This window comes from Pavona decussata, unplaced genomic scaffold, assembly GCF_977016875.1.
Source record: "Pavona decussata unplaced genomic scaffold, jaPavDecu1.1 SCAFFOLD_16, whole genome shotgun sequence".
Taxonomy (NCBI): domain Eukaryota; kingdom Metazoa; phylum Cnidaria; class Anthozoa; order Scleractinia; family Agariciidae; genus Pavona; species Pavona decussata.
Window position 1 is genome coordinate 4,845,991 of NW_028145439.1, and position 24,183 is coordinate 4,870,173.

The following is a 24,183-nucleotide window of genomic DNA, read 5'->3' on the forward strand; positions in this document are numbered from 1 at the left end:
AGAAGATAGGGAGGGAAGGGGGGGGGGGGAGGGGAGGGGAGGAGTTAGTCTACCCAAAGACTAATGTTTGCAAGAAATTTATACTTTCCTCAAACAGCGGACAGTTTGGTAGAGACTTTATCAGCAGATAGAGTGAGAAAACTGCCAACAAAAATAGCGGTAAGGGTGCAGTTTGGCTGCAATTACGGTCTAGTTGATCACTCAAAAGAACACTTGTGGTTTTATATTAATGGCGCGGACTCGACGGGGGGTAACCATTCAAAAGACAGTTGTTCAGCAAAGTATTCAATGCTTAAACTTTGTATAACGGCAAGTGGAAATTTTATTAGCCCCATGTAAAGTCATCCTTACTCCCCTTACGGCCCAACTTTGCTTGAGAAGAAAAATACAAAAGGGAAAAAAGAATGAAAGTAAAAACCCTTCTGGGACAAAGGTTGCCAGGACAACCGATTTACCTACTTTAAAACATTTCCATTTAAAATATCACTTGTACCTAGGCTTTCTTCGGCATCTTCTTTAATATATTCTTACACCCTTTTACTGCTAAACGTCAGAGCACTTTTTTTCGGCGACGAAATGAAAGTTCATACCAGCGAATTTTTTAGTTGACCGTTAGGGCTAAAAAATTTTCCTGGATTTTGTATGGCGCTTTTGTTATTTTCGTTGCGGGTGGTTTTGTTTTTGGAATATAGACACATTCTGCTAAGCATTCGTTTTAACCACCAGCCAAGAGCATCGCGCATGCGCAACATATACCATTCATCTCAAGGTTTCTTTCGGTGTATATCAATAAAATAAAATTTAAACCAAGGATAAAATTGAACCACAATATGTATTCATTGGGATGGCCTTTAATATCTCGTCTCAGATAGAAATTCGGATTAAGTCGTGAAGAAAATCTGCAGTTTTCTTCATCAAAAATTTTAGCTTAAAATTTCGTCAAACTGGAAAATTAATTCTTTTAGTTTTCGAAGGGGCAAACATGTCCTTAAAACGTCTGCCAGCATTTTCGCTATATACGCAATAGCCTTTTTTCATCTTCGGAGATTCAGGGCCGCAGTTAGTCGGGTAGAAGGTATTTTCATGGTCGAAAGTTTACCATGAACCTGTTCTTTCAGTAAACTTTCGACCATGAAACCGACTTTGAACCGTTGGTTCAGCGGTGGCCCGATCGAGACGGGGTCCTTACAAAGTGCGAGGCAGCGAGGCGTGCGAGGCATGCGAGGCAGACGTGTGAGGCACTCAGGTTAGCCTAAAAAACACTCCGGTTAGCCTAAAGAGCACTCCGGTTAGCCTAAACAGCACGCAGGTTAGCTTAAATAGCTCCCCGGTTAGCTTAACGGTTAGCAGTTTATGTTGGGGTTGTTTATGCCTCGCATGCCTCGCATGTTTTGTTCATGCCTCGCACGTCTGCCTCGCATGCCTCGCACGCCTCGCATGGTGCCCTGCCTCGCATGTTGGTAAAACTCATCGAGACGCGGCACATCGCTGGAGACTGGTTCCTAGCTTGTGAAGGTTCCATGTTTGGAGTTGAGCTGGGTTGAAGACCTTCGGAAAGTAAAATTTAGACCAGTTGTCAGTTGTTTTGCTCAGTGTTTGAGGCACCATGGGCGAGAAACCGTTAACAGATTCAGAAAGGAAAAAGCAAATCTCAATGCGAAGGCTCCCAGTTGTGGAGGATGTTACCAGCATCAAGGAATCCTTCAACCGCCATTTGCACTACTCGCTTGTGAAGGATCGAAATGTCGCGACGAAACGCGATTATTACAACTCCCTGGCTCACACTGTGAAGGATCATTTAGTTGGAAAGTGGATTCGGTCACAGCAGTCTTATTATGAGAAAGATCCGAAGGTATTAGCTTGTTTTTTGCTTTGCTTTAAATGCACAGATGTAATGCGACTGTTTACTTTGCATACACTCGCGGTAAGATATTGTGCCTTGAGTTTGGAGTGATCTGAAATTTGAAATGCTAACTTATCTCAGGTGAGTTTTAATGTCAACGAAAATCTTGCTTTTCCTTTCAATTTACAGCTCATAAAAATCGGAAAAATGTACAAATCAATGAACAGCAGCGAGGTTAAAAAATCGTAAGTCTACGTGAGAAAGTTCTGCTCTGTGCTAAAAGCAGCTAAAAGTGGCTTTTATCGAATACTGGTTCGTCACACACTGTAGGGCTCTCGTGTTTTGATTCTATAAACTGGGACAGACTTGCTATTGTTTATTGTTGAGTCAAAGTGAAGTAAATATGTCTTTTATTAATGCATTCGAATTCCTATAAACACCAAAAACGTCGGTAAAATAATTTCCTTCGGCTCGATCCCCAGCTGTCCTGTCTTGAAAGATTTAATCAAAACCACATCTGCTTCAGTATTGGTTGTGTTTGTGTTTTGGAGCATTTCTAAAGAGTATAAAGTCATTAAAAATAATATATGCATCTGCTTTCAATGCCTTTTAAATGGGTATAACCGTGACAGAAAAACCTGAAAATAATTATTTGCACTGCATGTACAGCCTTTAGGTCAAATTTATGTGACCTTAAAATGTCAATATCTTTAATATTTGCATTTTTTAGGTTTTATATGCTAGGAGCAAACGTCCAGACTAACCTGCTTTGTTAAATTTGTAATTTATTCAAACTAACATGGTCGATGCTTTCGAATTAATGACCAGAAAACAAGAATCAATATAATTTGCATACAATTGACAAAATTTTTTTAATGATCATTCATTACAATTGCAAACAATAAAAATAATTAATTATTTGACATTCCACGAAATTTGGTTGGCAACCTACTTATAGTGAGATAACTTTCCCTTTTAATTTCTTGCAATGTGCTTTCTGTATTATTTCTTTCTGCAAAGGAATTGGAATCACAAAGAATTCCAGGACAAATCTTGTAAAACTTGAGCATAAGGTCTTAAAACTCAGGATTGAAAAGTCATCATTTCTAAGGATCAGTTTGATCCTAAAAATACTGTGGCTAAACTGTTTATTTTAAATTGAAGCCAATTTTTTATGTATATAAAATGATCAAAGATACCAGTCAATGGTTGAAGAATATAGAAATCCATACAAAAGAGTCTCAACTGAAAGGAGCTAAGATTGTTATAGGAATCAAAAGTCACAACATGAACAAACAAAATGTTTTTTGTTCCTTCTGTTTTTTGCACCCGATTCTAAACTTTACTATTGTAGACATTAAGACTATAGAATGGCATTTACCAATAAGCTCATTTGTACATGTCTTACATGTATATTCAGGTAGACATGACATTATAAATAGTGTATCATAAATTTATACTCAGTGGGGAGGGGTGTAGTGTACTTAGGTAATATAATATAAAGACCTGCTTTCAAATGAAGTGGTTTGCAAGATAAAGTATAATTTCCAAAATTTCCGGTGAGACCCTTAGTAGCGTAACACAAGGGAATTAACAACGCGATCTTCTTGACTCAAAATATTCCATTAGCAAGAATAGTTTTATCAATCGGCGAAGCATACAGTTGGAATAAATGAATTAGCCTCAGCATCTCGCGTAAATACTGTACCAGTATAGGCATCTTGTTCTACATGTATACTGTATGATTGCAGATCTACAGTATTTGCAATCTGTGATCCAGTGATGATCCACAATCGTTTGTGATCATATCGAACCAAGCTAAAGGTTTAGAACAGTATGTACACATGTACAGCTGTATAATGTGCAATTCCAGAGAAAATCCATACCCACCCCATGGAAGGTCATTGGAAATTCCCAGGGGGAGGGGGGTCTTAAAAGTCAAAATTTTAGAAGATAAGTATGAGGCTAATTAAATTGGAATTTCCTAAGGGGATGGGGGGTTGGATATTTTCTGGAACTGAACAATGTATATGCAGGACACCATTCTTGTTAATAACCTGGGCCTGGTTGTTTGAAAGCCGATTAAGGTGGCCGAATACAGTTTTCTAGTGTACAGGTGTTAAAAGACGTTATATGGAAACTATGTACATGTACTTCTGGACGCCCAAAATTCGTATGGTGTAAGACTAACTAAGAAGGAATGTATTTTCGTACATCTTGTTGAGCTAAGTACCGTTTCCATGGCAACGTCGCAAACTATTAAACGTCCATAAATAGTAGGTTTCCTTTATTTTTAGAAAATGTACTCATTAGATTTTTTCCATTTTTTTGTATCCAGAAAAAATCCCAACACACTGACTCAGTTGCACTACTTTCATGTAATTTTAACAGAGAGATCTCCTGTAAATATTGATTTTGCGTTTTAATGTTTTGTGAAGATACCCTCTGTTAGGTTTAGATTTCTTTTTGTAGGCGAGTTACGCTTTTAGGGATTTATTTTCATGCAAAATGTCACCAAATTCTAATGAGCGGTTCTTTAGAAAACAGTTCAATTTTTTGGTCAAATGCGCATGCGTGGCTTTAATTGGGTTTCATGGCAAAGATGAAAAGCATGCAAAAAGTCTTGGTGAATGACTTTTTTGCTCGGAAAGAAAAGAAAAAGGGTCCAGAAACAAGAAAATTAGTTATTTAGGATCAAAACTTAACTTTATTATCCATTTCATGCATGTGAAATTGAGGGATCACTTTATTGACCGCTGTATTTGCGTACCACAACCCTAGCGCGCGTTTAATTGCATCGCTAACAGAATCTGTAAAGCGCGCGCAAACTGTGTTCGGCCACCTTAATCTTAATCCACGATTAAGAGATAACCAAGTTTTCCTGCTTGCTTGTTAAAATTGTTTTTAAACTCTAATGTTAAGTTAGTGAAAAATCTTTATTGTTGAGTAATTAACTCTTGAAAACAAAAGGTCTTGTTAATCCAGGATTAGCTTTATCGGGCTTTGAACAACTGGGCCCTGGTAGATGACCTGGTTAAAGTATGCAACTGATGTGGAAAGGTCGGGGATTCAACTCTTGACGCGAACCCTCAGATTTTTAATTCTTTCTTACCTGTGACATGCTTAAACTAACACATGTAGTAAGATCAAAACTCATGATCTTGGTTTAATCTCACTGTCCCTCTTCCCTTTATTTATACACAGCGTGTGTATTATCTTTCCCTGGAGTATTACATGGGCCGTGCTCTGACCAACACCATGATCAATCTGGGGATTCAGGGAGAATGTGATGAAGCTATGTATCAGGTAAAAACTCTTTACTAGTAGGTCTTGTCTTGATAGCAGATTTCTCTGTACACTACATGTACATTACTTTTTACATTTTCAATCTGCCGCTTAATGAACTACATGTAATCTAATCAGTAATTTGTGTTTACAGGAGTATACACTGTTTTTCTCCTTAATATTATACTGTCACTGTTGAAATGGCGCATTAGAAGCCAAGTAAATGTATAGTGTACCCTTGATGGTGCACAAGTTCAGATCTGCCGCTACAAGCAAAGTGGACTGTTTTATAGAATTTGGTGTACAATTTTTCGATTGACAATCAAAATCAGTTTTTTCAATGCATCAAAAGTACCATTTTAAAGCCTTCAAGCAGTTTAACCTCTGTTAGCTCATTCAGTATGACTTAATTTTAATGGCCGCCATCATGGATCATGTAGACCACGTGGATTGTGGGTTTTTTTTTTTTTTAGTTCCTGGTGGTTTTTTCTTTGTTTTCATAAACAACATGGCGCAGCGAAAGGTGGGAATTTTTCCAAGCCAGTCACGGATCGCAATTAACTTTGACCTTATTAAGTTCCTGCAGGGCCCCTATTTATCAGGCAGGAGGGCCCTGGGACCCTCTCAATTCAAAATCCTGGCAAGAACACTATACTGTAGTACCAGTCTGTCCATTACAGAAATAATGCCCCCAGGTTCAAAGGCGCAGTGTCATCTATTTTTAGTGTCACTATGAATAGCTTAAAAACGTATTTGTTTTCAGCAGAATCGTTAAAATAATGGTTGAGTAATATTAACAATAACCCTACTATTGCATAGAAACTACTACTCTCAATAATAATTATTGAGAGTAGTAGTTTCTATTTCTTGGCTGTGGATGGCTAGGATGGAACTGGATCGCAACTTGAAAAAATTGGCCAACTTTTCCAAGTTCTTCTTGTGTACACCTGTACTTTAGACAAGTCGCTAAAAACTGATTATAGTTTGTTCTTCCTAGGAGAAAAACTTTACTATTTTCTTCCTGTTGTTGTAAGAGCAATTTCATGCTACAAACCAGGTTCTTTGCAAAATATTTATCAGTTTCGACCAAAATACAGTAAAATCGCCATGACAGTGCGCCTTTAAGTACATGTAAGAACTAGGCTTAAACCTGTTTGTCTTCTTTAACAGATTGGTCTTGAAATGGAAGAGCTAGAGGAAGTGGAAGAAGACGCTGGTCTTGGAAACGGTGGCCTTGGAAGATTGGCGGCATGCTTCCTAGACTCCCTGGCCACTCTAGGCTATCCTGCATATGGTTATGGCATCAGATACGAATACGGAATATTCAAACAAGCCATTGACAGTCATGGAAATCAGGTGCTTATTTCTTTCGAAAATAATTAGTTACCATTTAACCAGTCTCCAAAACTGAACTCCTGTAGTTGAGGACACTCTTCTGGATACATGGATAAATCAGTGTGCAAAGAAAGTGCTCTCCAACATCAGCTATAGTGTACATGTGCCTGTTCCATGGGGCTTGAAAATTAAATTGGGATGTTTGGTCCTTTTATAAAAATTAGACCTCAGACCTTTCAATTAGACCTTCCAATCAGACCGAGCCCATCATTAGCTAGTTTTAAAAGAGTGTTAAGAAATGTAAATAGCCTTTAGTCTAATTTTTATATATTCATTTATTAGTCTTAATTGTTCTTTTTTTTTGTGTGTGTGTTCTTTTTTGATTTTCGAGGACTCTTTCGTAAATCACTTATTAGTGAAATTGATTTCCTCAGTAAAGATAATTATTATTATTGTTATTATTATTATTATTATTATTATTATTATTATTATTATTATTATTATTATTTAAAACATAAGCAAGCGAAAATTAAAGTTAATAGCCGACGTTTCGGCGTCATCATGGCACCATTCTCAAGGCAAAGTGGATAAATTAATGCGAAGATTTGATTTCTATACTTTACTTTATTTCAGTCTATACTTTACTTCGCATTAATTTATCCACTTTGCCTTGAGAATGGTGTCACTATGACGCCAAAATGTCGGCTATTAACTTTAATTTTCGCTTGTTTATGTTTTAAGAAATCATTATTATTATTATTGAAATTATTATTAACGGACAAACAACAACAACAAGATATAAATGTGAATAAGGGAGAAACAAAGACTCGGATAAAAAAATCTGAGTTCCAGATAATTTGAAAACTTGGATGCATAATTTTCCTTCCTTTACACTGATGGTACCTTTCCTTATACATGTATGTACATCACCTTTTTTAGCCAATTTTCTTCCAACACATGGAACATCAATTTTGTTTAGCGGCTAAGACACCAGCAGAAACAGAAATAACAAGACTGAGCATAAATTAGAATTGTGCGCATGCCCAAAATAAAATTTTGCAGATTTAAGTGTTTCTTGATTTAAGAAAGAGATGCTAAACAAGTCTGATGTTGTAGACTGCAAAGTGTATTTTAGACAATTTGGTCCCAATTTGCTTAAGAAGTAGCAGAAAATGTTACTAATTTTGCTAACTCAAAAATGTGTTTTTTGCTGAAATGACTGAGAGTGAATGGGTTATATGTGATTGTGTTTTGAACAACAGTTAAACTCATTGCAAATAGATGAGCTTGGGAAGCTGGTGCCTGTATACTCAGTTGGGGGCCTCACATGACTGAGGCATGCCAAGATGTATCCATGGCAACCCTGCAAACAGGAACCATCCCAGCAAGCAGCCCCACCAGACACTGTCACACTGAAAAATTCAGTGGAACAGACAATACTTACATGTACCTGGAATCCCCTAGCCAAAATGAGGGTGGGTGTGGTGGGGCAAGGATCCACAACCATTCAGTGCACCGCAAACAATCCATGATGATCAGCTAAATTGCAAGCTAAATATTTTACGCAACACAAACCTGCCCTGCCAAGACCTATGGACCACCCCACAGATCACGTACTGCCACAAACCTGATCGCTGACCGCATTGGCTTGAGCCTGACTTTGCCTAAATTACATTTAGCCACATTCATGTCAGAGGCTTTGGACTTTTGCATCAGTAGGCTAATATCAAGTGTACGTGACTGTATAGCTCACAGACTGAAGGTCATAGGAAAAGCAATTTAAATTTGGACCTTTTCCAGATTGAGTTACCTGATGACTGGCTCAAGTTTGGCAATCCTTGGGAAAAAGCCAGGCCAGAGTACATGATTCCTGTTGAGTTTTATGGCAAAGTGGAATCTGATACGAGTGGAGAAAACCACCGCTGGGTGGATACCAGCACTGTATATGCAATGCCGTACGATCAGCCCATACCTGGGTATGGCAACAACACTTGTAACACAATGAGACTGTGGGCCGCAAAATCTCCAAAGGGTTTTGATCTCTCTTACTGTAAGTATTAATTTGCAAAAGGCTATGTGTTACTAGTAAGTACTGATTAATTACAACTTCCTTTGGTGAAGCCCTTGAATACTGCTACAGTGTACATATTCAGCTATCACAAAGTTCCAATATGTATGGTATTAGTGTTTAAGATAGCACTTGTCCATGTACAATGTTACATAAAAAATAATATTATACTATCACATCTATTATAATTTAACCTAAGGAGTACATGTACATGTAAGGGTTGGCAGAAATTCCATTTATGTCTTCCTTGGAACCCACGTGTACATGTAAATTATGTTCACAAGTCATACAATGTAGAAGCCAAACTGAAGAAGATAAAAATATTAGAAAATTGTAAAAATTTGAAGTTGAAGGTAAAGTGTGAAAAGTGCTTTGAGAGCCTCAATTATTGGCCTCCTTTGAAACAGTAACATAGTATAATGAAAGAAATGTGATTGTAAATAATTTATACAGTATTGTTTTAGCTCAGTGTTAGAGCAGCTGACCTACATTATGTAGCAGGTCATGCGTATTAGGAAAACTCATGTGTTTCCCCAGACTGTGTACACTATACCTGTTCCAATGACTGATAAAGATATCTTTCTCAACAATTGATTGTTTTCAGTTAATGGTGGGGATTATATCAAGGCTGTTCTGGACAGGAATTTGGCGGAGAACATTTCAAGAGTTTTATACCCAAATGACAATGTAAGAAATGTTTTTTTTTATAATAACTGTCAAAATTCCCGCGTGCTGATTGGCTGGCAGCTATTCTTTATGAGAGTACAGACAATAAAGATAACATCAGATGTAATGCGCATGCTTTCTCAACAGAAAATACATGTAAAGCCAATTCCGCTTGACTTCTTTTTCCATGTTGTTGTAAAAAAAAAAAAAAAAGCAAATCGATGGCAGTTTTCTATGGTCTATACTCTTATAAACCATAAGATGATGTCATAAAATGTTCAGAAGTATCGACCATAGAAAACTGCTAATTTATTTCTTAAATGCAAGATATCTTTGACTTTTGTAGAATTACATGTATATTTACAGTGAACATAAATGCAACTGTGCACAGGAAAACGTACTTTAATGCTTATCCGTTAAACGGGAAAACTGGACAGATAGGTAACGATTGGTTAACAGCCTCCAAAGCGTTTTAACGTTTTGTTCTAACGTTCTAATGGATAATAAGCAATGCCTAACGGATTGCAAAAGCGTTTGAACGGTTGCGCAATCTGCTCTAACGGATATCTTGGGCCGTTAAATGGTGGAGCAAAATATCTAACTGATGCTGCAAAGGCATTAAACGGTTTGCTTAACGGCCATCTGAAAACGTTTAAGGGTTCAGTGGAGTTATGACAAAAAAAGGCGCAGCCGATGGCGAAAACAATACGGTAACGATTTACAGTTAGAAGGGAAAACCCGCCCGAGACAAAACGATTGAAGGAAACAAGTGAAGCGACTCAAACGAAACTAAACCCAACACTGCCCATAAACCATAAGCAGTGCTGGCATGTTTGGCTTTATAAATTCGATTCAGAGCAGCCTTCCAATCGATCGACTCTTACGCTGGAGCATGTGGACAAGATTGACCCAAGATTGCGGCTTTTTCGCGGAATGTAACACGATCGCTTCTGAAATATCTTCGCTGCGCAAGATTATACTTGATTGTACTTCGATCTTTTGAATGAAAACTTCGCAAAAAGCATTTCCTTATTTAAAAACGTACAACGTTTACGGTAGAATTCGGCAAGGAACCGGGGAAACTTCAACGTGGCCGTTCGTTGCCTATGAGCAGACTTTGTTTACATCTTCGGCGTAGCGTTAAATATTTGCATAATTATTATCGAGATCATCGAATCTCAAAAGGCAATGTCACGTTTTCTTCATTTTAAATTGTAACCGTGTCTTCCTCTGACAGATGACTGGAATACCTGTCCACTATACAGTGAAGGAAGCGATTTCCTTGATTAAAAAAGGCACAATAGTTTCGGGGTTATTTCTCGACGTCATATTGTAGAGCAAGTGGACTTGGGAATTAAAAAAAGGTTCAAATTAACTGTTTTTGTGACATCGTTTAGCGGATAGCATTAAGGATGGAGAGCGCTTCATCTGTTCTAACGGATGCAAAGTTTCTTAACAGCTACTTTACGCGTTAAACGGATACTGGATTTTCCTAACGGCTACCAAATTCTCTTTAACGGTTACGCTAACCGTTCTAACGGTTTGATGTGAACGTTTAACGGGTACGCTAATGCCTCTAACGTTTTTGATACAGTTCTTTAACAGATGACTAACGGATACTTAACGCCATTGACCGTTTAATGGATAAGCGTTAAAGTACGTTTTCCTGTGCAAGGTCACAAATGTACGAGTTTTAGTCAAACTATGTTATTTTTCTGTTACGTTTATCATGTTGTAGAGTTCATTTATTTAGTATTCCATAATATTAATTTTGTTTAATAGCAACCTTTAGCAAATTTGCTAGATAAATTAACTACTAACAGTAATTTGCACTTGGTTTAGTTTTTTGAAGGGAAGGAGTTACGGTTGAAGCAGCAATACTTCATGGTCTCGGCAACACTGACAGATATTGTTAGAAGATATAAAGCTCCCAAATTTGGTTCCAAAGAAGCTGTTAGGACTACATTTGAAGACTTTCCTGACAAAGTAGGTATTGAAAAGCCATAAAAAATAGTATAATCACCATTGTTAATGTGATCATTGAATAATGCAATTCCAGAGTTTTGATTGGTCTAGCAGCCATGGTGTATTAATTTTAACAATAATTATTATCCTGTGAAATCGCGCAGAATGTTGTCCGATACTTAACTAATGAGGCCATAGGCCTAGTTGGCTAAAATCAGAGGATATTCCACAAGATTGCTCAAGCAGGATAATAATTATAATAATTAGGGAGCTTAGAGCATAACCGACCTATGTCGCATTTCGGATGGCTTTTTGTTGTTTTAGCTCAGATTTACCGGAAGTTTTGCATGTGGCCTGAAATTCCTTCAGGAAATGTTGCTCCAATATCTTAGCCGCTGTTTGCACTTTGTTTACAGTAACAGAAAAAAAAAACTATGATTATGGGCATTATTTCCATTTTTATCACAAAACATAGGTCGGTTACAAGTATGCTCCGAGCCCTTTAATTAATTGTAAAAGTAGTGGTTAATTTATCGATGAAGGTGGGGTAAAATGCGCTTGATTCATGTCATTAAATTTGCCAGCCTGGTTGCAAAATATGATCTGCTGCAGACCACATACCAAAAATGAGAACATTCTTGAGAAGAAAGTAGGAAAAAATCTTTGTTCAAATCTGTCTCTGTTCTATCTCATTTTTGGTCTATGGCCATCCTGTATAACAGTTTATTTGAGAACCTCAGACCCAGTATTTTCCCACAATTTGGTCATATCTTTCAATAATTATTGATAAACATCAAACTTCGACATACATGTTGGCCCTTCATACACCCAGCTCATCACGTTTTCTTCTTTGTAGCAATACTTATTCTCCTTTCCTTGAAAGGTTGCAATTCAGCTGAATGACACCCACCCCTCCCTAGCAATTCCAGAGCTCATGAGGGTATTCATAGACGTTGAGAAACTTACATGGGACAAGGTAAGCTACATGTATGAACAAACGAACAAACAAACAGGTGAAAACCTCAACAAGTAATAATTTATTAATCAACCATGCACAGAATATGAACTCAAAAAAAGAAATGAACAAGCAAGCAACACCTTGAACAGAAATGTAAACCTGCAGACAAGGCAAACCATCCAAGCAACAAAAACAAAATACTATTTGTAAACATTGACAGACTAACACCGAGCCAAACAAACGAAGAGTAAGCAAAACAGGCTCCAGTTGTTCAAAGGCCGGATAACTTTATCCAGTGGATAAGTCACTATCCAACAGTTTCAATCCATGCAAATATTTCAGTATTTCCTCGTGTACAAGAGAATATGCACACTTTAACCACAGTTAAGTTTGGGAGTGTACGAAAACCTTGAACAACGTTTAACGTGAAGTATATTTTAGACCCTGAATGGTGCCTTATCTAGCGGATAAATTTATCCGGCCTTTGAACAACTGTGGCCAGATCTATACATGTACAAAACCAACAAAACAATCCAAATGTCCAAACGGCAAGAAAAGGAAGCAAGCGAGAAGGTATAAAAAAGCTGAGTTGACTTTTTGTCAGTGCCAATCTTTCCCACTGGTTCTTAAAACTATTCAGATGGTTGGTCAGTTGGTTGGTCACTTAGTAAAACTGGTAGATGTCATGATAGCACAAAGTAGTATTAAGAGAATACTGGTATATAATTTTCTGTTTCTCTTCCAGTCAAGCTTAGCCAGTGAATGCAATGTTGCATCCATGAGAAGATGCTGGTATGACCAATCTACCTGTGTATCATAATGACCAAAATTTTTGCAAACTCCTTTTCAGGCCTGGGACATTTGTGTTCGAACGTTCAGTTACACCAATCACACTGTCCTTCCTGAAGCTCTGGAGAGATGGCCTGTTCACATGCTGGAGTACATTCTGCCACGACACCTTCAAATCATCTATGAAATCAATTCCCTTTTCCTAAAGGTAATTTCTAAACTATTACACTATCATTTCATTCACCAGGCTTAACACATCCTAGCAGCGTGCAGGATGTTTGTCACATGAACCTAGTTGGCTAATTAATGGCCTTAGCTCCCACAAGTCTGCTGTAGCTCAGTGGTAGAGCATCCAAACTACTGATTGGAAGGTCATAGGTTTGATTCCTTTTGGGAAAACTCAGATTTTCTTCTTCTGAGTATGTATCATTGTTTAACTTTTAATTTGGTCTGCACTCTTTTTTTTTCTTTGAATAAGAAAGTAACAGAGCGGTGGCCAGGAGATATAGAAAGAATGCGACGGATGTCACTGGTAGAGGAAGGCCCTGAAAAACGTATCAACATGTCACACCTGTGCATTGTAGGTTCTCACACAATCAATGGTGTGGCAGCTCTACATTCTGAACTTTTGAAAACAACTGTGTAAGTACAGCTTCTCTTAACAATGGATTGAAATCCAGCAGATAACTTTGCCTTTTCTCATGAGTATACTTTTTGTTTCACTTCCTAAATATTGTTGTTAACGCACTATTTAAGATCTACCTTGTATGCATATTCTTAGTCTAATGATGGTATAGTTTGTACCAAAATGTAACTTTTTTCCAACTTAATTAGCTTTTGTTATTTGTTGTCTAAATATTTTGACACAATGAACATACTCAGAGTATCTTTCATTCTTTATGATGGTATGTACAAAATATTTGAGCTTTACCCGACACATTTAAACCACTGTGCATTATAGGGTGTTTTCAGTTTTGAATTGAGTGTTGAAAATACAGGTTTGTAACCCGAGACCCCTCTTTTAAGTCTAACGCTAATACAACAACTAATCTGATGGTGAAAAAGTTTGTTTCGATTGATTTCTTTTCTTTTTAGATTCAGAGACTTCTATGAAATGTTTCCCGAGAAGTTTCAGAACAAGACGAATGGTGTGACACCTCGTCGTTGGCTTCTTCTGTGCAATCCTGGACTGTCAGACCTCATCTGCGAGGTGAAATTGTTATAAAAATGATTTGTGCATCACTAGCCTGACAGTGAATCACAATATTATTTCTCACCTTTTCTGGTAACAATTATTCATCATTTCATTCTGCAGAAAATTGGTGAGGAATGGATAACAGACCTTTCGAAGCTGAAAATGTTGGAGAAGCATGTCAACAACAGGACCTTCAGACATAACTTCATGAGAAAAAAACAGGTAATTGAGTTAATATATATAGCTGAGGTTTCTTCATTGCAGCTATTACATGTATTCCCATATAGCAATTTAATTATTAGTAATAATTTGATTATAATTGACAAATATTGTTTTCATAATTTAATTGTTATGAATCAAAATAACATTATTTATTGTCGATTTGGGATTTTCAGGAAAACAAGATTAGACTTGCAGCCTACATCAAGAAAGAGTATGATGTTGAGGTCAATGTCAATTCAATTTTTGACGTCCAAGTGAAACGGATTCATGAGTACAAACGACAGCTGATGAACTGTCTTCATGTAATTGTGATGTATAACAGTAAGTTTGTGATGTTTTGTTTTAAGCCTGGTGATATCTACATGTACATGCTGATGTATTTTTTCCGTCAGTGTCGTAGGCATACTCGGAAAAAGAAAATTCAAGTTCTCCCAGCAGGAGTCGAAGCTATGACCCTGTGATTATGGTATGGATGCTCTACGACTGAGCTACAGGAGATCCGTGGGAGCTAGGACTTGTGACAAACATCCTGCGTACTGCTAAGATTTGAATGTCGATATGCGGTGAAAGAAATGTGATTTTACAATGCATGTTTGACATTCAAATCCTAGCAGTATACAGGATGTTTGTCACAAGGGCTAGCTCCCATGAGTCTCCTCTTACTTGCTTATTGGTAGAGCATCTGAACTAGTTATTGGAAGGTCATAGGTTTTACTCCTGTTAGGAAAACTCAGATTTTATTTTACCGAGTATGCCTGTGTCACTGTATCAGTGAGTTTAATTGTCTTGTTTAATGCAGACCACCAAAGTATAGTAGTAATAATAAATTGTTTTAAGTTGAGATGCTTGCTTCGCTGACTGCTGTTTGCCCTTGCAGTATGCATTGTAAGTAACTTAAACATGTTTTAAAATGTCCTGTTTTATTTGTGTGTAGGGCTTAAAGCAGACCCAAACATGGACTTTGTCCCTCGCACTGTCATGATTGGAGGAAAGGTACAGTGTAGAATCGTCATGGTAACTGACTGGAAAGGGCAAGTTGGTTAACTTATTAAAAAAAGCTGTATCCAGAGTTTCAATGATAATAATAATAAATTAAATAAATAATAATTATTGTTTATATGGCCCAAGAGAGTCCAAATTTCTCAAAATTATTATTAATAGTTCATATTAATTTGCAATAGGCTGTTTACTGCCATTGTTTTTGTTGGAACAGAGAACAAGTGAAGTCTGAAATGCTTTACTTGAGTTGCTCAATTCGGGCCTTGAGAAGAGAAATGCAACTGCAGGTGTTTCTAACACGATAACCAGTTTTTATGCTAAACTATATGTAATTGGAGCTTATTTTGGAGAGATTTGAATTCTCATCATTTTCCTCTGAGCCCTTGAGCTATACATGATTGTAGCTCCATCAATTTCTGTTTTAAGTGGGGGAAAAATGTGAATCATCTTACTTGCTCTGTACTTTTTGATATTGACGTGACAACTCAGTGAAGAGAAATTGGTGTGAACTTTTAAATGTTCATATCTGATTCAGTATGATCTCACATGTAGATTTGAACAAGTGACTTAAAAAAAATTGCCACATACATTTTGGCTTAAAATCTTCCGTGAAATAAATACATGTACATGTACTGTAACAATATTTGTTTTTGTTTTTTATTTTAATTTGCAACAGGCAGCTCCTGGCTATTACATGGCCAAACTGATTATTAAACTCTTCAACAACATTGCTAAAGGTGACCAAAGTTTCATTTGTTTATAATCTGTTTAGAACTTCTGTCTACAGCTGTACAAACCTTATGCAAAAATGGCTGATGTTTTAATAATTATTCTTTTGTTTGCATTCCAAATTAGCCCTATTAGCCTCATTCAAGGTAAAAAATATACATGTATATATATATTTTAACTCAAGAATGAGGTTAGTTGGGCTAATTGAAGGGGTGCATGGAAAAAGCCCTAAGTGACACCTGATAGACTGCTAGATTCTCCTAACAAATTTCCTTGTTCTACCTTTATGAACAAAGGAGAGTTTAACATGAGATCAAGAATCACTTAGGACTTCATTCCACGCACCCCTTCAATTTCAATGTAAAGTTAACAATGGAATATTAAAATGTCAGCCATCTTTGCCTAGAGTCTACAGCTGTACATGTACATGTATGTCTTGCTACTGTTCGACAACAGCATATTCATTTGATCACCAGGAACAGATGAACATTGTCTTTTTCTCTTGCACCAATTCTATTGTTTTGCAGGACCTGTGCATTTATGTACACATTTTAAAGGCGCTATAAACTAATTGCCATGTGTTTGTGATGTTTATAATTTTCAGTGGTCAACAATGATCCGATTATTGGGGACAAACTCAAACTGGTGTTCCTTGACAATTACAGAGTTTCTCTTGCTGAGAAGGGTATCCTTTCTTCTGTATAAAACACAATATTCAGTCCGAGTCCAATTCATGTATCTCCAACATTAAGTTAAAAGGTACCAAAAAGGTATACTTTATCACCTACATTGTAAGCCGCTCGTGGGTTCTGGGCTTGCACTGTAGCAAAGAGCAGGTTAATTTTTTTTTCTCTGTTAGGCAGTGCAAAGCAACTTTTCTAACTTGCCAAAGGAGGAAGAGGGGATATTGAAGCTAATAGTGGTCATTCAACACATACAGTACCGCTCGAAACTATGGGACCATTTGCCGCGAATTTGCCTCGGTCGATTCGCGGTTTTGATCTGCGGTTTCACCTAGGCAAAACCTCGTCTAACCGCAATAAAAACCTCGGTTTCACCTAGGTTTTTTTCGGTTGACTTAAGCCGCGGTGAAAGGCAGGACGCGGTTGGGTTTGAATAGGCTATTGTTCGCTTTGTTTTCATGTTCTTCGAGGACAATAAGCGAATTGTCGGGTTTTAGGTGTGATAAATTTCACGGAAGCGCACTCGCTCTCAAGGGAAATAATCAAAGCGCTCTGTGAGCGAACTCGTGAATTGAACTGGTAAATGTAATAATATTTCAGATTATGCCAAAAATTATTTGCTTCACGTGCAAAACAATTCATTAAACTTCACTCGCACAATTCCTTTCGATACGCGAAGCAACGCAAACTGCAAAGGTCAGTGAAAGCTCGAATGCTAGTCGACGAAAGAAGAGAGCGCTTCCAGGTCTTTTTGAAGGCATTACAATGGAACTAGTTGGGCATAAGTGAAAAGGCACTACTACTCCCGTTGTGGCTGAATAACAAACTGCAAGAGTCCAGGTTTCCTACCAAGAATCGCCGTAAATTAACTTACTATAATTTTTTTCCGCGTTGTGTTGTTGCGGAATGAAACTTGATACACGTGAAGGAATTTGGTTACCTAGCACGTGACTGAAATCTTCCCGGTGTTTTCATCATGGCACGGTCCTTTCTACGTCCAAACGACGGCTTCTCTCAACGTTTTAAAACATCGGAAGGGGCTTTTCACTTTTGCTAAAGTTGCTGTTTTCCTATTATCCAAAGTAAATATTAATAGAAATACGTTAAGCGTTACGTTAATTTTCCGCGTTTGTGTTTGCTCCAAGTGAATCGATCTTATCGCTCACACTCGATACCGAATCAAATCTATTACGAAGTTTTAGTTTTTCGAATCCGGATTACATTGGCAATACACTTGGAGGGATTTTCACTTTGCTTTTCTCCGCGTCCGTACTGAAATCCGATTGCATATTTTGAATTCAGCGTCGCTATTTCGATTGAACTTTGTTGCGCACTTTACATCAGTAGGAAGGGTTATCAGGAGGTTTATCAAACGAATAGAATATCTTTCTTGACTGTGTGGTGTAAACAGCAAGAATTAAACTGAAACTATGTCTTTTGCTCTGTGATTATTGCCTGTAGCGTGACAAAAACTGAACATGTCCCAAATGCACAGAATGCAGAAAAGAAACTTTCGTCAGTGACTGCCAAACGAATTGTTATCGGTCGTTCGGTTTCCGATTCGGTGAGTCTTTACAAATTCTTTTGTTTGAGGGCTTCTTTAGGATGAAAGGTGAGATAATGTTTGACAATACCCGTATAGTAATTAGTCATCATTGTATTTTTACCGAGGCATTGCCGCGTCTAATTCCCCGCGGCTTTCGGTTGCTTTCGTCTTTGCCGCGGTTGCGGTTTTCGTCCCACCGCGGTGAATTCGCGGCAATCACGTTCGGCAAAGACGAGGTTTTACCGCGTGCAAATGGTCCCATAGTTTCGAGCGGTACTGTAAGGTTCTTTGAAGCTTCCTGTTCAGTGCTTTCAGCCTACTGTTTGTGGCATTTGTGATATGTCTATTTCTCTTAGTCCTTTGAGCCCCCAGTGGGGCATAGGGCCGCAGTTTTCATAATTGCGGTTTCCGTAACTAGGTATTTTTTACGGCGTGGAGTTGTTGGCCCCACGCCCAACCCCCAACCTGGAGGGCCAGTGGTTTTCTGTAGGGGTTTGCTTTCCCTTAGCACACGGGTTCCGGTTATTTTGAGGCGCCGACACTCGCCTCTTGCCGCTGTCACTCGGCTGCCGAAGCATTCCCGGGGGCTACGATGACGGGGACGTGTGACATACGACTTCAATTTCAGAGCCTCTGGATTGACGGTAGGCTTGTCTCAGCATTTTCGAGGAGAACATCGGTGGCACTTGTTAACCCCACTGAGACTTTTACCATTGCCTTGAGCCCCCATTTGTGATATTGTACTTGCATAAAAGATTATTATTAGGGTATATAGTAGTATTACAAAATGGAAGAAAATAGAGCTTGCAAATTGGCTAAATATGTGTTTCCTTGACTATTGGTTAGTGATTCCGGCGGCTGATTTGTCTGAGCAGGTGAGGAGGTGACAGTTGTAATAAATGAATCCTTTCACTTGTAAGAGTGAATTTTAAATATTTATTTCATTCTCTAGAACCGACTATTTCTACAGCCATGGAACTTTGTTCCCATTCACATGCATGAGAGTTAATTAACAGCATTTTCCTGTGGCACTGTTTGTGACTTTTTGCAAGCTGGTTCAATAATGTTAAACCTGGAAGGCATTCAGAGTCTGTGGATGAAATCCTAAACTGTGACCATTTAAATGAAAGCTACTGAGTAGTACTATACTTGAACTCTCTATTGTGCTGTAAAGAGGATTATGCAATTTTTGCATCTTTGGATAACATCCTCAAGTGTCATCATTAAGAAAGCTACTGAGCTGCAGTACTTTTCTGTGGTGCTATTTGTTATGCTGTAGAAGGTGGTTCTAACTTTTTTAGGCTCACATGAATGAAATTCTAAAGTGCAACCATTCAAATGAAAGCTACTGAGCAGTACTCTCTTATGCTGCTGTTTATTACCGGTAATATGCTTTAAATTAAAAGGGACTTAACAATTTGTGGGTCTGTGGGTAAGATCCTAAAGTGTGACCATTCAGATGAAAGTTGGCGAGCAGTACTTTCACGTGGTGCTGTTCCTTATGCAGTGAAAGTGATTTAACAGTTTTTGAGTCTGTGGACAAAGTCCTAGAGTGTCACCATTGTAATGAAAGCTACTGAGTGCTACTTTCCTGTGATGCTGTTTCTTTTCAATACTGTGCAAGAAAACTAAATTCAAATAATTAAATTTGTATTTGTTTTTCTTTTGAAATGCAGATATCTTTGGCAGGAACAGAAGCTTCTGGAACAGGAAACATGAAATTCATGGTGAATATAATTATTGTTTAGTATGTCTTAGAACAATAGGCCATTTCTGAGTTGTCTTGGACCACATTACGAAAGCAAAGCTGAGTGCAAAGTTTTTCATGTGAAAATTAGTTGTTATTGTTGTTGGTTTTTTTTTTTCAAAGCAACTTGGAAATGGCTTATTATAACAGTAATATTTTTAGAGATTTAAAGAAGAGAAGCTCGTACTTTGGCCCACAGACTTGTTCTCACATTGGATCTTTTGTTTGCTTGAAACAGAGAACAAAGGAAATCAATTCAAGCACCATTTAACAGTTAAGGTTAAATATTTAGGCCAAGGTCATTAGCTTGTTGGGCAATTTCAAGTCCTTAAATCACAACATAAATAGGGAAGTACGTTTCGAGACAACCAGTCTGCATGGATGCCAAATTTAATGAATTTAGAGAAATTTGGATTCCAGACCAAATTGCCGCTATAATGTGACTGCTTTCCACTCGTTAAGCATGTCCTTATTTTTCTATTGTGTAACTGTTCAGGTGAATGGTGCCCTTACCGCTGGCACTCTGGATGCACACAATGTAAATAAATTATGGAAGTATGTTTCTGACACAGCCAGTCTGCATGGATGCCAAATTAGAGTGAATTGAGGGAAATTTGAATTCCAGACCAAATTGCTGCCTGTGACCGTTTTCCACGATTATCCATTTCCTTATTATTTGTTGTATTGTGTAACTGTTCAGATGAATGGTGCCCTTACCATTGGCACTCTGGATGGAGCAAATGTTGAAATGAGAGAAGAGATGGGAAGTGAAAATATCTTCATTTTTGGCATGACGGTGGAGGAAGTGAATGCTCTAAGAGCAAAAGGGTAAGCTTTGTTTTTTGATTCAATAGGAAAACTTAGGTAAAAAGGGTTATGAAAGGAATTTGTTGGAGGGAGTGTGAAGAAGGCAAGTGATAATGGCCTTTAAGGTCGTACATATATTTACATTTGTTATTCAACATAATTATTGTTAACACTGGCCAAATATGGCTCTAGTGTGCAGAATATTTGCCGTCCATAGTCATAAGGTTTCCTGTGATATAAGTAATTTTGTGTGTTGGGGAGAAAAATGGCAAAATAAAGATCCTCTCTGACTTTCCTTCAATAAAACTGTGCTTTGTTATCAATGTATTGAAAAATAAAACGGTTATTCTGCTCAAGTCTGCGGACTACTGTACAACCTAGTTTAAAACAAATAATGAACAGGGTTGCCACAGTCAGGGAAATGTCAGGGTAAAACATATTTTTTTCAGGGTCAGGGAATAGTCCTTTAATTTTACAATGACCAAGTCAGGGAACTTCTAAATTCTACATGTGACCTACAGTCAGTGAAAAAACAGGGAATTTGATTGTTTGTTAACCACTGGGTTTGCAAGCAAGTTTGGAGCCCGGGTCATTCCAAAACTTATCTCCAAAGGAGACGATTTCTATGGCTTTGTCACTGGCTTTATTGCTGAAGGGTTTGTCTTTGATAGGTGGGGTATTTTTTTATTCTGGCAAGTGGCAATGCTGACGAAGAACAGTGTGTTAAATATGCATGTTTACATTAGGACTTTGAGGGTTTCTGTAGTCAGATTGACTGGGACAAAGTAATTGTGTAAGTAATTTATTTATGTATATTTAAATGTTGTTTTAGTTACAATTCAAAGGATTACTATGAGAACAGCATGGAACTCAGGAAGGCCATCAACCAGATCAGAGATAACTACTTCTCACCTACAGAGCCTGGTGCTTTTAATGACATTGTCAACTCCCTGCTTCATCACGACAGGTAAAGCATTCATGAGTGGGTGTTTTGTGTGTTTAGGTCATTGCAAAGTAACGATGGTCGCATTGGTATATCCTAATCTGGGGTCAGGCTTTTTCTATGAGTCCTCTCAACTGGCCCAATTAACCCTTCAACCCCTAATATCAAAGAACAAATTCTTGTATCTTCTTCCCATACTTTTCTTATAAAAGTACTGGGGAGAAGGTGTTAAAATACCAAGAAAATTCACCTCTAGTGATCATATCCTAAATTCTCATGACCTCAGGGGTTAAATAAGCATTGATATTACAAGGAGAAAAAACAATGAAAAAATTATATTCTGCTGATTGGCGATACAGAGTACAGTTGTATGTAAAATAATATTGTTTCTCAACCAATTTGGACATGGTCCAGCTTCTGATACTGAGAAAGAAAATTGTATCAGGGAGGGCTTTGGATAACTCTGATGGACTGGGATATTCCATCAATTTCCTGGAGGGGGTAGTAATTCTCCATTTTACGTTGTCCTTTCAACTACTGTATGAGAAAAGGATGTGTGTGGTTTTTTTGCTTTTTGTAAACAACAGGAAAAATAAAATGTTCCAGTTCATTCTACAACTTAAGTTACATTATTTGACTAGCGGTAAATTTTAGAAGTGCTTGACTGTTTAATTTTTTGTTTGCTTGGCAGGTTTCTTCTAATGGCTGATTTTGATGCTTATCTCAAATGTCAAGAACGAGTCAATGAAGCATTCCGGGTAAGTTTAGCGCTCGCCGTAGAAACAATCGACTACCGGTAAATACCCGCTGTGAATAAGCACCCAAATCCTTGTTCTAGACCCTCAACGGCACACCAGGATCTAAGTACACTCTGCGATTAGCCTTTGCACAAGGTCATTGTTCGATTGGTCTGGTTAGAGGAGGCACACCAGGATCTGATTACACTGTGCGATTAGCCTTTGCACAAGGTCATTGTTCGATTAATATGGTTAGAGCCTGCACACCAGGATCTGAGTACACTGTGCGATTAGCCCTTGCACAAAGTTAGGGGGGGGGGGGGGGGTCTGGGACAAAGATTTGGGCGCCAATCCACAGAACCGGTGGTTAATTTTGTAACTGATGGTTTTCGGCCCCGGGGTGCTTCAATACCATTACTTTCAGTAAAGAAAGAAAAAAATACGGTTGACTTACATGTAGCACTTGGGTTATGGTTACAAGTGTTTCCCAATATCAGTACACCAGCTGAGAGAGATGGCACTGTGCACTGGAAATGTGTTGCGATCCTCCTTGAAAAGGGACTGCAAACAGGAGAATGGCAGATGGTTTGAACTTTTTCGGTGAGATTCATTCTAATTGGAAAAAGAGGGGTATCTCTGGGGATATTCCAAACATTTTGGAACGAGTTTTCCGAAAATTTCTGATTTTCCACCAAACTTTCCGGCTTTTTGATGGAAATGGTTAACACATGTTAACACTTGTCATTTGTGATATAAAAGTAATAATTAGTTGGTTCTTTTTTTTGTATTCTTAGGATCCAGATCACTGGTACAGTATGGCCATCTTGAATGTGGCTTCCTCTGGCAAGTTTTCCAGTGACAGGACCATCAAGCAGTACGCAGAAGAAATCTGGAATGTTAAACCCATAGGTCTCAATGACGTGAAACCTGTTACCACCAAATAAGCTGAAGTTAGGCCACCAAGTCGCTTACTGAAAGAATCAGAATAGGTTGTGCACAGGAAAACCATTTCTTGATTTTCCAGGCTTGGGTAATCTGTGGCTTAGAAAACTGGACACGTTTCTTTAGTCTTGCATTGTTTATCAGGATAATAATATTATTCATTTGCTAAATGTATCGCATTTAAAGAGCAGATTTATAATTGTACGTTAATTCAACAAGGGAGTGTTTCTGTCGAGAACTACGTGGGCTTGTATGCAGTGCTACTTTGAAGAGCGTCAAGTTTCCAAAGGGAAACTACCAGACCGATATCCTGAGACAGGAGCACTCTACTTTTTTTTTATTCTCACCACTAAATTTTTCCCATAAAAAGTCTCTGAAATTGTCTCTCGAATTTTCACCCCACCAATTTACATTTTAACCAAAAGGTTGAAACGAGCAATAAGAATAAACACGCAGGATACCAATGCAATGAAAGCAAAATAACGGTGCGTTGTCGAATAAGTTTCAATTTTTTTTTTTTTGGCGTGGTCCATACCGGTTTCCGCTAGCCTCTCAGGGAAGTGGTCAAAACTACTATACACGAACAGGACCTACCAAACCCCAAAATAGATGGTGGCCTATACCTGCTCCCTCCCTTCCTCAACCTCGAAAGATGGTGTCTTTATTGCATAGCCACCGCTCTATCCAGCAGTAAAAAATGATAGTGAGATTCAAACCTGAATAT

At 38.0% G+C, this 24,183-nt stretch overlaps 1 protein-coding gene across 1 annotated transcript; it reads left to right on the plus strand.

Moving 5' to 3' along the window:
- The first annotated feature begins 1,530 nt into the window (after positions 1–1,530).
- On the plus strand, positions 1,531–24,183 carry LOC146487496 (glycogen phosphorylase, muscle form-like). Its single transcript, XM_085087856.1, has 21 exons — positions 1,531–1,852; positions 5,048–5,149; positions 6,299–6,484; positions 8,264–8,513; positions 9,136–9,218; positions 11,040–11,183; positions 12,046–12,138; positions 12,971–13,117; positions 13,388–13,551; positions 14,005–14,119; positions 14,225–14,326; positions 14,500–14,647; positions 15,261–15,319; positions 16,002–16,062; positions 16,659–16,739; positions 19,130–19,158; positions 19,960–20,010; positions 20,731–20,858; positions 21,670–21,804; positions 22,472–22,538; positions 23,312–24,183. The coding sequence occupies exons 1-21, from the start codon at positions 1,607–1,609 to the stop codon at positions 23,459–23,461; spliced, it is 2,541 nt and encodes an 846-aa protein (XP_084943982.1). The 5' UTR covers positions 1,531–1,606; the 3' UTR covers positions 23,462–24,183.